Source organism: Salvelinus namaycush, chromosome 9, assembly GCF_016432855.1.
Source record: "Salvelinus namaycush isolate Seneca chromosome 9, SaNama_1.0, whole genome shotgun sequence".
NCBI lineage: Eukaryota > Metazoa > Chordata > Actinopteri > Salmoniformes > Salmonidae > Salvelinus > Salvelinus namaycush.
In genome coordinates this window covers 13341068-13353509 of record NC_052315.1, presented here as the reverse complement: position 1 = coordinate 13353509, position 12442 = coordinate 13341068, and the positions used below count along the sequence as shown (strand labels likewise).

Genomic DNA, 12442 nt, shown 5'->3' with positions numbered 1-12442 from the left:
GGCCATGTTTTTCACCCGTTTTGATTTCACCCTTTCCTACAAACCAGGTTCCCAGAACGTTAAGGCAGACGCACTGTCCCGGCTGTATGATACAGAGGAGAGGTCCTCAGATCCCACTCCCATAATTCCAGCCTCTCGCCTGGTGGCACCGGTGGTATGGGAGGTGGACGCGGACATCGAATGGGCGTCACGTTCAGAGCCCATTCCACCTGACTGTCCAGCTGGGCGTATGTACGTTCCGTTTGATGTCCGCGATCGTTTGATCTGTTGGGCTCATACGTCACCCTCCTCTGGTCATCCTGGTATCGGTCGGACGGTGCGCTGCCTTGCTGGGAAGTACTGGTGGCCCACTTTAGCTAAGGACGTGCGGGTTTATGTTTCCTCCTGTTCGGTATGTGCACAGTGCAAGGCACCTAGACATCTGCCCAGAGGGAAATTACAACCCCTTCCCGTTCCACAGCGACCGTGGTCACACCTATCGGTCGATTTTGTGACGGATCTTCCCCCGTCGCAGGGTAACACCACGATCCTGGTCGTTGTGGATCGGTTTTCTAAGTCCTGCCGTCTCCTTCCTTTGCCCGGTCTCCCTACGGCTCTACAAACTGCGGAGGCTCTGTTCACCCACGTATTCCGGCACTACGGGGTGCCTGAGGATATAGTTTCTGATCGGGGTCCCCAATTTACGTCTAGAGTCTGGAGGGCGTTTATGGAACGCCTGGGGATCTCGGTCAGCCTTACCTCAGGTTTCCACCCCGAGAGCAACGGGTAGGTGGAAAGAGTCAACCAGGATGTGGGTAGGTTTCTGAGGTCCTATTGCCAGGACCGGCCGGGGGAGTGGGCAGCTTACATCCCCTGGGCGGAGATGGCCCAAAACTCCCTCCGCCACTCCTCTACCAACCTATCACCGTTTCAGTGTGTGCTAGGTTACCAGCCGGTCCTGGCACCATGGCATCAGAGCCAGATTGAGGCTCCTGCGGTGGATGAATGGTTTCGGCACTCAGAGGAGACTTGGAACGCTGCCCATGTGCGGTTACAACGGGCCATCAGGAGACAAAAGGCGAGTGCCGACCGCCACCGCAGTGAGGCCCCGGTGTATGCACCGGGGGATCGGGTCTGGCTCTCGACCCGAAACCTACCCCTTCACCTGCCCTGCCAGGAGCTGGGTCCGCGGTTTGTGGGGCCATTTAAAGTCCTGAGGAGACTGAACGAGGTTTGTTATAGGTTACAACTCCCCCCTGATTACCGTATTAATCCCTCGTTCCATGTGTCTCTCCTCAGGCCGGTGGTGGCTGGTCCGCTCCAGCAGTCTGAGGTGCGGGAGGTCCCTCCGCCCCCTCTTGACATCGAAGGGTTCCCGGCGTATATCGTAAGGGCCATCATGGATTCTAGACGTCGGGCGAGGGGCCTTCAGTACCTCGTGGAGTGGGAGGGGTACGGTCCGGAGGAGAGATGCTGGGTACCGGTGGAGGACATTCTAGATCCGTCCATGTTACAAGAGTTTCACCGTCTCCACCCGGATCGCCCTGCACCTCGCCCTCCGGGTCGTCCCCGAGGCCGGTGTCGTCGCGCTGCTGGAGCCGCGCGTCAGGGGAGGGGTACTGTCACGACTTCCGCCGAAGTCGGCCCTTTTCCTTGTTCGGGTGGTGTTCGGCGGTCGACGTCACCGGCTTTCTAGTCACCATCGATCCATTTTTCAGTTTCGTTTTGTTTTGTCTGTATTATACACACCTGGTTTCAATTCCCCCATCATGTTCCCTATTTAACCCTCTGGCTTTCATTTCTGTTTTGTCCGTGATTGTTTGTGCGTTAGTGGTTATGATGATTACGTGTGTGTTTGTGATTATTTCCATTTGTGGAACTTTTGCCTATATTTTGAGTAAAACACTGTGGTTTCGCTCAACACCTGTGTCCTGCGCTTGACTCCGATACTTCTCCGCACACAATCCTGACACATGTGGCCAACATATTCATGCTTTGCCTATTCCTCTTTGATTTAGAAGATACTGTTGCACAATCAACATGCCAATTAGGCCTACACCGGCACTGGTATCGGGCTGTATTAGCTAGCTATGTTTGCTCTAACTCAATACATTTATTAGCGAGGTATCTATCCAGCTAACTAGTGATGAGCATTAGCGGATTACACGATTTAGCTAAAACTTGCTAAGAAAAGACAAACTAGCTGTTTGCAGATGTAAGAAACACAAACTAATAGTGTATTTATAGAACGCTTATGGATTCATACTGATTCATATTAAGAAGTAAAGTGGAAACAACATCGTTGTCATCATTGAACATGCAGACTGAACGCAAGTGTCTTCTGGTCAAGCAACAACAAATGTGTGAGTGACAGGGGGTGGAGCTAGGTCTGTGTGGAAAGCAGCATGGAGAGAGAGAGAGAGAGAGAGCTGAGAGGGATGACTCAAGTAGCAGTGTAAACTATAAAAATGTATGTCACACAGGGCATATCACATTTAACAAACTAAACATTCAAATACCGTTACAGAAGGTAAAGTAAAAACCCAAACTGGTCCGTGCATCAATACAGGTAATAAAATATGGTATACCACCCAGCCCTACCCTAGACCCAATACAATTTGCATACCGCCCCAACAGATCCACAGATGACACAATCGCCATTGAACTGCAGTATCCCTATCCCACCTGGACAAAAGGAACACCTACTTGAGAGTGCTATTCATCGACTACAGCTCAGCCTTCAACACCACACTGCCCTCCAAACTCATCCTAAGCTCAGGGCCCTGGGTCTGAATCACTCCCTGTGTAGCTGAGTCCTCGACTTCCTGACAGGCCGACCCCAAGTGGTGAAGGTAGGCAACAGCACTTCCGCCACGCTGATCTTCAACACGGGGGCCCCATAGGGGTGCGTGCTGAGCACCATCCTGTACTCCCTGTTCACTCATGACTGCGGGCCACGCACGTCTCCAACTCAATCATCAAGTTTGCAGACGACACTACAGTGGTAGGCCTGATTACCAACAACGATGAAACAGCCTACAGGGAGGAGGTGAGAGCCCTTGTGGAGTGCTGCCAGGAAAATAACCTCCCCTCAACGTCAACAAAACGAAGGAGCTGATGGTGGACTGACAAACAGCTTCTATCTCCATCAGACTGTTAAACAGTCACCACTAGCTGGCCTACGCCCAGTACCCTGCCCTGAACCTTAGCCACTGTTCTAGCCGGCTACCACCTGGTAGTCTACCCTGCACCTTAGAGACTGCTGCCCTATGTACATAGAGTCATTGAACACTGGTCACTTTAATAATGTTTACGTACTGTTTAACCCACTTTATATGTATATACTGTATTCTAATCACAGCTCATCCTATATATCTTCTGCTGTACACCCATGTTATATTCATATACTGTCCATACTGTCTTTACACACCATTATATGTATATATATATATTTATATTCCGGTCTCTGACATTGCTCATTCTGATATTTCTTAATTTCTTATTATTATTTGTTTTAAATCTGGATTATGTGTGCATTGTTTGTATTGTTAGGTGTAACTGCTTTGTAGGAGCTAGAAACACAAGCATTTTGCTACACTGCGATAATATCTGCAAATCTGTGAGCACGACAAATAAACTTTGATTTCTATTATTTTATTAGGCAGTATTATTTCTGCAGTTTACTCTATTAGATTATGGCTTTTGTAGGCCTAATTGGGATCCTTCATGATTTGGCATTTGCACACACATGATTATCCCCAATCATATAGTCTGCTGCTTCACTGAATTGTTCTATTGCATTTTATAAATCAAGCTCTTATCTTAAATTCCCTTTTACTTAGCTCCTATGTGTGTTCATACGTAAATGTGTGTGTGTGTGTGTGTGTGTGTGTGTGTGTGTGTGTGTGTGTGTGTGTGTGTGTGTGTGTGTGTGTGTGTGTGTGTGTGTGTGTGTGTGTGTGTGTGTGTGTGTGTGTGTGTGTGTGTGTGTGTGTGTGTGTGTGTGTCTTTTGCCTGCCTACAATGCTTCGCGCTGGAAAAGAGCGCCATATTGGGCCATGCAAATGCACGTTTGAAAAAGAAACCCGCGCGCACTTTTCGCGCCACTCTCCACCCTTATTCTTTACATTCCAGCGGTGCTGCTTCCAGGTGGTGTTGTCTAGAAGGGTTATAGCTTTTGTCAATATAGACTTTTCATAGCAGGTTTAGGAAAATTTACGCATCAGGCTATGATAATGAACGTAACAAGTTATGAGAATTAGGTTACGGTTAAGAAAAAAGTCAGGGCTAGCTAAAATGCTAAAATAAATACACTTTTGACTAAATTTGACAAAAGCAGTATCCCATCTAGACATGACAATCCCAGGCACGAGGTGCAAGACGTGACAACCGAGGAGGAAACCGTGGGTGATTCTCGTTCTCTCAAAGTGATGATGTGTAATTTAAACAACAATAACAAATATGTTCAATTAGAGCAAATAATAGCAAATTTCCATGTCCTGAGTGACTTCTAATAATATTCAGTATTGTAATAACGTTTTCCTTCAGGGATATGTCGTGATTTATTCATTAGTTCGTTTTTTCTAAAGCCCACACACATTTATTTTTAAAGCCCACACACATTTCTCAGCATCATGCATGCATAAGCAGCAGAGGCAGGAATTCTCAATTGTGCTATGACTCGTCATCTCTGTGTGACTGTTATGCATCCAGTGTCTCAAATCCACCCTTACATGGACAATGACGAATCCGGAGGATACCCGTACGTAGTGGAATACACGTCAGTAGCCAAATGCGATTGGTTCAGGTTGTGATCATTATTTAAAAAAGAAAACGTCTTGAAACACCAATAGAGAGCCAGCAACGATTTTCTGGCTACCCTTGCAGTTTCTATGGCAATGTGACGCACGTTTTACGGATTCACGTTGTACGTGTACATGGCCATCGTGTATGTGGCCATCCCACTCCATTAAAGTGGAGCAGAAATAGGCTCAGATCTGGGCATGATGCTGAGAATGAACACTTCTATAATCGTCCTGTGTCTCTGCAACTAAAAGTATGCCTTCTATTTAAGGAATGCATGAAACTCTATTTTAGGATGATCAGAGATAATTTGGTTGCTTTGTAGTGTAAAATCCCTGTCCTACCTGTCTACAGAAGTAGGCATATCGGCTATACAGTGCCTCGTGCTTGCCTCTCTTATTCCAATACATCTTAATAGCTAGAAGGGTGATTCAATTTCAAATGTAGAATATTGATTTATCTCTCGCTCTCTGTCTCGCTTGCTCGCTCTCTCTCTCTCTCTCTCTCTCACACACACACACACACACACACACACACACACACACACACACACACACACACACACACACACACACACACACACACACACACACACACACACACACACACACACACACACACACGCACACACACACACACATAACACACATGTTATTGATGTTATTGCCTCATGTGGAGAACTCAAAGGGCCATTTGTTTGGATGTCTGTCTGGTTGCAGGACAGCCACGAGCCAGTACACAAGTATGATGCATACCTTGGAGCCACACACTGGATTCCATTTTAAACTCTAAATCACATGCTCTGCTGATAGAGAGTAAATGTTTATGGCAAACGCCAGCCCAGGGCTACCCAGTGCCCCTTGTCATGGTATCATTGCTTACATGTAACGCCTCCCGACATGTGCAACGTGCTGCAGGGATGAATGACACAGTCTATTCTAAAGCCTTATCATACCAGCTTATGGCCTATTTAGTCTTGGACACTGACCTGTGGTTACCATAGTGACCTAATTATAGTGTGTGTGACCAATGATCCAGCACACCTACTACTAGGGCTACTTTCACGGTTCACTTTCTCTCCCTGCCTGCCCCCTTCTATTTTCCTCTGGAGAGGACATCCCTGCCTCACTCCTCTTGATAGAAACTTGCAAGTGTAGTTACAGTGGTTATACATTAGGTTATGCTCACTGTTTGGACATAGGCATTTGTATATTGAAAGGGCACGTAGTATAGCCTTCACTATGTAGTTATGGACTGCAGATGTACAGTTTAGCTTGTTCCCCTCCCTCCCCCTCCCCAGAGGCATTTGCTTATGTCCCTGAATCACCTCTGCATTCTGCAGCTTTTCTTAGTCTATATTGCAGCTCTCTGTCCAATTGTTTGGCGAGAATATTTTGCGCTAATTGTCTACTACAACATTATTACTAGGCTACAGCTATACCAGTCAAACCAGTGAGTGCTTAACCCAGTGGCATCCTTGTGTCTCTGATGTCCCAACCTGGGATGGCCCAAACCCTAAGCCTTATCTACATCAACCAACTGTCTGCTACCGGTGTCCTAGCCAGGCCCACTTTATGGCAGATCCTGTGTTTGTCAGAGAAGTGTGCTTTCAAAGACATTAAATGAACTGCAGTCTGTGATAATTTCTCGCTGTACTCTGAGGCACACGAATGGTTCAGGACAACTGCCAAGTCAAACAAGGGTCCCACGTCACTGGCCCTATAGGGAGTCACAGTCCCCTCCGGGGCAGGGTGTCACAACAGTATTGGTCACCACGTTAAGGATGTCACATCCAGGATGTGACGTAGTTACCAGTAAGCCAGGAGACGTGGCTGCACCCTCAACTACCTGTAAACCCACACGCAGATACACACTGTTGGTTTGCACAAGTGGTTTTGAAAGAGGTTGGTTATAACATTAGTTCAGCCAACAATATAAGGAAGGAGGATATGCCATGAGCTATGCCACAATCATGGCTTTCATCAGTTAGTTCCTCCTTGAGGGCCTATTGAGAGAGAAAATCAAGTTGAAACTACAGTACTGCCTTGTCTCAACCCATTTGGTTAGTCCATATTTATATTTTTACACAACAAAAAACCCCTAACTGGAATTTGACCTGACTTTTTATATGAATTGCACAAGAAACTATTCAACTATGTTTCAGGTGAAGGGATCCATTCTTTACATATAGGCCGATTAGGGACATAGACATCAGATGCTTTCAGCCATCTGTGCATGGCATTTGAGTGATGAATGCTTTCTGGATATCAAACTGTAGACTACTGTGGATGCATCACAGCATCAGAAAGCTACTGTCTGGCCTGAAATAAACAGTACAGCTCAACAATGTGCATGAAAGTGTAAGATTGCATGTAATAATGGTGTTGTGAAGCAAACATTAGTTAGTTATAACATTAGTTATAACATAGTTCATATACATTAGGATGGGTGTCAATTCAAACTCCATCCTTGTAGAAACAGTATATAGGTTACATATGATTTATTTATGGCCTAGATTAAATGGTATAACATCTAAGTACAGCATTTCAACTGTTTTAAGAAGTGTTGCTGTTCCCAAGTCTGAATTTCAGACAGGACACAGGTGAATATAAAAAATAATTTGTTGCCTAATCAAGCAGGTATAATGTATAGGCCTACTAATTACTGTCTGATTGATTCACAGCTGGAGTGAAGTCCAGAATGTACAATACTGTATAGTAGTCCTAAGTTAGGGCCTACTGTACAGTAGTCCTAGGTTAGGGCCTACTGTACAGTATTACAGTATTGCACCCCCCCTTTCCCACAAGATAAAGCACTCAGAGAATTCAAACGTTCAGTTCAATAATTTATTCAAATAGGTTTAACATTAAATTCAGCAATGCAGTTAGTTCACTGTCATATATTACTCGGTTCAACTTAAATAATAACAATACATTAGTTTGATGTCAATGTCAAATACATTGTTACATTGTGGCAAAGTTTTGACCCTCTTAACTGACAGGCATCTGGCTATGAGTGTAGCCAGAATACCTGATCAATATATTTCCCAAAATAACAATCCATAAGCATTGTTGCTCTCAAGACACTTCTTCAATGCTCATAACATCCAACCATAGAGCATTGAAGTCATTCACATTGCATTTCATCATAAATACCCCGACTTCCACGTCGGAAAGCATAGGGTTAAACCCAGTTTCAAGTCTGTATTCTCAGTGATTCTGCTGCGTTGTCCCTCCTCTGCATAAACGAAACTGCAAATCAGTTCCCACGCTATGCTGTCGCCCACGGTTTCTCCAAAATGGCTGGGCAAACAGCAGTGAGTCTTCTCTACAGTTCGTTTTTAATCCCCACTCCAGCGGATACTTTTCCTTTCTGCAGAGGAAGAGAACTGGGGTCCGATGCGTTATGGATGCATGTGCATTGTCCCTTGGAACATGCGCATTCCCAGCTCCGTCACTGGGTAGCGGCAAGGGGTAGGCAGACACAGGCCTATCGATAATGCCCCTTGAATGCCTTTCTCATTCTTGAAGAATGACGACTTGATTAGTTTCACGACTTGTTTACTTTCACGTTTCTCAGCGAGGGTCGTTAGTTCAGCGCTCCTGCAGGGCCAGATAAGGCACCCACTGGTTCTTGCAGCGGCTCTCCTCGCAGTAGTTGCCCACGTCCTGCAACGCTTGGCATTTCAGAGATTGGCACTGGGTGTTCTGTAGACAAAAAGTGGGAGATATCGTTAGGTATGTCTTGAATGAGAAAATCACGATGACATTAGGGCATTTCGATTATTTTGATGTATTCAATATTAACAATGAGCACAAGATTAATAATTATGCACGAGGCCTATTGCGCGTTCAATGTAATCAAAATAAGAAGACAGCAGGCTGTACTTACAGTGACAAGGATGCAGTGCAGATCTTTGGGCTCGTTGCCGTTGCTGTCAGCGGTGCTTGGCTCGCCAAGAACCTGAGCGAGGCGCCTGATGCCCGAGACTCTCAGTATGTTGATGTCGTTGTCGCAGCAGAAGGCTTGGATGAGCGTGAAGTGAATCTGCAGTGCGATGTCATCCTCGTCTTCCTCATCAGTCGCCAGAACACACAAGACTACACTATCAGGATCACTGCAGAAAGAAAGAGAATAGCACATTCATTATATTTTCCATATAGCAAATATAGATAAATAGCGCATCATGGTTGCAGCTATGTTGCATTGACCCATATTACGAAATGGGCAATAATATGATAGAATTTACAATAACACTTACACATTCATCAGTTTTGCAGACTCGTAGACTCCCAAAGTCAGGCAGTCTTGTTGCTGCGCTGCCACCAGCAGCTCTTCTAGTGCTTGACTTACGGTCTCCATCCTTCAAGAAAAATACATTCTGTTAGTTATGCACCACAATTGCGAATAGGCTACTTAAAACTGGTGAACTGAGCACTATTCAGTGCTAAGGCTATATTTCACGTTCCACTGCCAAACCATCTAGCCGATTGTCAATGCACATACTATGCATACAACAAGCGGTGGGCTATTCTGCGCGACAAATGTGCAATAACTTACTTTTTCTCAGTGATATTGCATCCCAGTTCTTCCAGAGTCATATTGAAGTTCGTTAATTGTATAATCCACAAGGATAATCTCCAATGAGTATATTCCCGAATCGAGGTTTACAGAGCGTCCTTGGTAAATCAGTAATCCAATACGGTATAGGTTCCCTTGCAGTGTTTCAGTGTAAACTCGCTCGCTGTTGAATTGCAAAGTCCTCCTAATAGCTCTGACTGGATCAGTTGTTTCTGATACAACAGTGCGAAACTCAAGGGTTATATCCACGCTCATGCTAGGCGTGGCGTTACTCAGCCACTACTTCCCTGATTGGTCCATTGGTGTACTAGAATCCCCACTCTTTTCAATAATTGGCTGTTTACGCCAACGTAATTCGGGAGCCACGTGGGCTCTTTCAGAGAATCCCCCTTCTCCCTCGCTTAGTATCAGTTTGTTTACGAGTGCCATGGAATTTCCTTAGTTTTTCTATTGCTGCGTATTTCTTCATACTGGGGTCGTCTGAGCCTATCAGAATATAGTAGGCCTATATGCAAGATCACTGTGAGCATCTCTATGAAAGTGTGTTTGATTTTACATATATTGTTCCATTAATTTTTTTATACAAAACTTTTTTTTATGGCAAAAATACAATTGTTGTAGTCAGAGGAGCTTGCAGAGGGGTACGTTGTTAACGTCCATCGTTGTTACCATAGCACCTGACCTCCCTCGTGGTAAATCAAATGCAACAATGTGTGGACGCATCTTGATTACACAATACATCAAATAAAATTGTACATATTTTGCAGATGTTATTACAGGTGCAGCGAAATGCTTATATCAAGATGCGTCCACATCCAGTTAAACCAATGTAAATGAAATATTGGGATATCTACTCCACTGCCATTTTTTCTGAAAGACAAATCATCTATCTTCAAGAATGTGCCCGGATTTCTGTAGTGAACTCATCATATCTGGGTCTTTCATCACCTGTACCAAGCTATCCTAGTTCGACCGTGGCTAATTTTATCGCAGTCACAGGGTCAGTGTTTACAAACTGTTAGTGGATCTTATCCAATCAATCTATTACGAAATCTCACCTCACAGACAGAATAAAGGTAAACTAGGGCTACTCCATTCGTCTGAATTATAACTTACTTATTCAATCCATCTACATTGCATGAAAGTTTACTGTAGACTACAGGCCTATCGATGATGAAGGATTATTATATTGTTGCTATATGTGCATTGGTTTATAGCATATGCCAAAATGTAAAAATCTATGTATCCTATAATCTTGAATAGACTGTAATGATATATTTGTAGTTCCTATTCTATACAGTATGATGATGGTAAGAAATAATAGTGGTTTCTGACATTCAGAACGTTAACCATTAGTCGCCCCTCTGTGGACTCAGTGCTGCATCGCACCGAAACTGCAGGTGCAGCTCTGTGCTGCATCGCACCGAAACTGCAGGTGCAGCTCTGTGCTGCATCGCACCGAAACTGCAAGTTGGAACACGTGGGTCGTTCCAATAATTAGGTGCCTTTTGAGTAATGTAACTTGGTGAAAAAAAACTTTTATTTCACAAAAAATGTATATTCTGTCATAAAGAGCACATGTTGAACTTGATAAATGACACGTTTTCCCATATCAAGAGGTTAAGTAAACAAATTACTATAGTAAGTGCCTATTAAGTGACAAATAAAGTAACCGGGTTGACATAACAGAGTTGACAACTTCATCTTAAATCAGCCATAAATCCGTGTGACTGGGGGAATGGAATCTTGTTGTGTGCAGCAGGGAGGGGCAATTGAATGTAAACTTACATTTTTATTGATTTATTGTTTATTGTTAAAACATTTCTAGCCTGTCTATCTATGGGTAACAGGGTTGATGTGTTATGCTCAACCCGCTAGGTTTAACCACAAACCCCAGAAAATGAATCACTAATCACATGAAATAAATTATAATCTTCAGAAATGACTTTGTCAAAGCCCCCCAAAAATGGAAAATGTTGGTGTTAAAATCTTCCTAGAAGTCACAGAGGGTGCACAGAGGGACATGTCAAAATGCTGAATTTGGGCACTTTAGCAAGTCTTTATTCATATTAAAAATCATATTTATTGAATATTCCATGTGGTCTATATTAAAGAGCACATCATTTAATACAATAGGCTTTTGAAATTCAGTATTTGTGCACAATTTCTACCTAAAATATCAAAGGGACACTCATTTTGTGGAACGAACCTTGTCACACTTTGCAAATCTTATTGTTCCCCCTTATGCCCCTTGCTGAATTGTTTCATGAGACCCAAACCAAGCTCTCACGTTTTACTACAAAAACCACATTAGTGCAGATTAAACCCATATGGATAAATATGGATCTTAGACAGTTAACTAATTTGTATAAATGTATCACTTTTCAATAAATAAAGACTAACGCATGTTATTGTTCAACTTCAAGGAATAGATATTTTAATAGTACTGCTCAAAACTCACAATAAGAGTGCAATAACAGTGCTCTATCAGAAAGCCTTTTGTACATTGAGGCTATACTAAAACGTTATTCTTCTTAGCGTGGAGCGCCACTTAGTCGTCAACTGAATAGCTACACTTTCGAAGACTGATATTGAAAAAGCAGCTTACTCGAGCTGGAGTTTATATCAAGTGTGAAGATTGACTTGTTCCTTAGTGCCAAGAACCCTAATGTTCTTCGAGGAACTTTGAGGATCTTAGAAGAACCATTGTTGAACCCCAATTTTTTTGAGTGTACCACGATAAATTGAGACAAAAAACGATGCAATTACTCCCTAATAAAAAGAGACCGGTCGGAATGGCTGCATAGGGATTCGAGCAAATATCAACTTTCCCCTTTCATCTGTTACTAGTGTTTCACACAGATGCCCTACGAGTCCCGGGCCCAGAAATACTACTAATGATCAAGTAGCCTTAGCAATAACCCCTCGGCTTATTCGTCAAAAACATAATCAGCCGAAAAACGAATCAAAAGAATGATTAACTGTTACAAAGTGGTCAATACATGACATGTTGATCATGAGAAGATAATCTGTTTTAGGCTATCTATTATAATGATTAGAGGTAGTATCGATAGCCTTT

The 12442-nt window shown here is 43.7% G+C and overlaps 1 protein-coding gene across 1 annotated transcript; it reads right to left on the bottom strand.

Annotated features, from left to right (window-relative positions):
• Positions 1-7614: 7614 nt before the first annotated feature.
• LOC120053376 (growth arrest and DNA damage-inducible protein GADD45 beta-like) lies at positions 7615-9569 on the bottom strand. The gene is made up of 4 exons (XM_039000501.1): positions 9343-9569; positions 9044-9145; positions 8674-8899; positions 7615-8489 (listed from the first exon to the last, which is right to left on the bottom strand). Exons 1-4 carry the CDS (start codon positions 9381-9383, stop codon positions 8376-8378), a joined length of 483 nt encoding a protein of 160 aa, XP_038856429.1. The 5' UTR covers positions 9384-9569; the 3' UTR covers positions 7615-8375.
• Between the last annotated feature and the right edge of the window lie 2873 nt (positions 9570-12442).

Excerpts from the sequence above, each read along its gene's own strand:
- LOC120053376 (XM_039000501.1), bottom strand. The coding sequence starts at position 9,383 with ATGACTCTGGAAGAACTGGGATGCAATATCACTGAGAAAAA. Across the intron at positions 9,146-9,342 it reads TGCAATATCACTGAGAAAAA|GATGGAGACCGTAAGTCAAG; the intron begins GTAAGTTATTGC and ends TTTTTCTTGAAG. Across the intron at positions 8,900-9,043 it reads TCTGCAAAACTGATGAATGT|TGATCCTGATAGTGTAGTCT; the intron begins GTAAGTGTTATT and ends TTCTTTCTGCAG.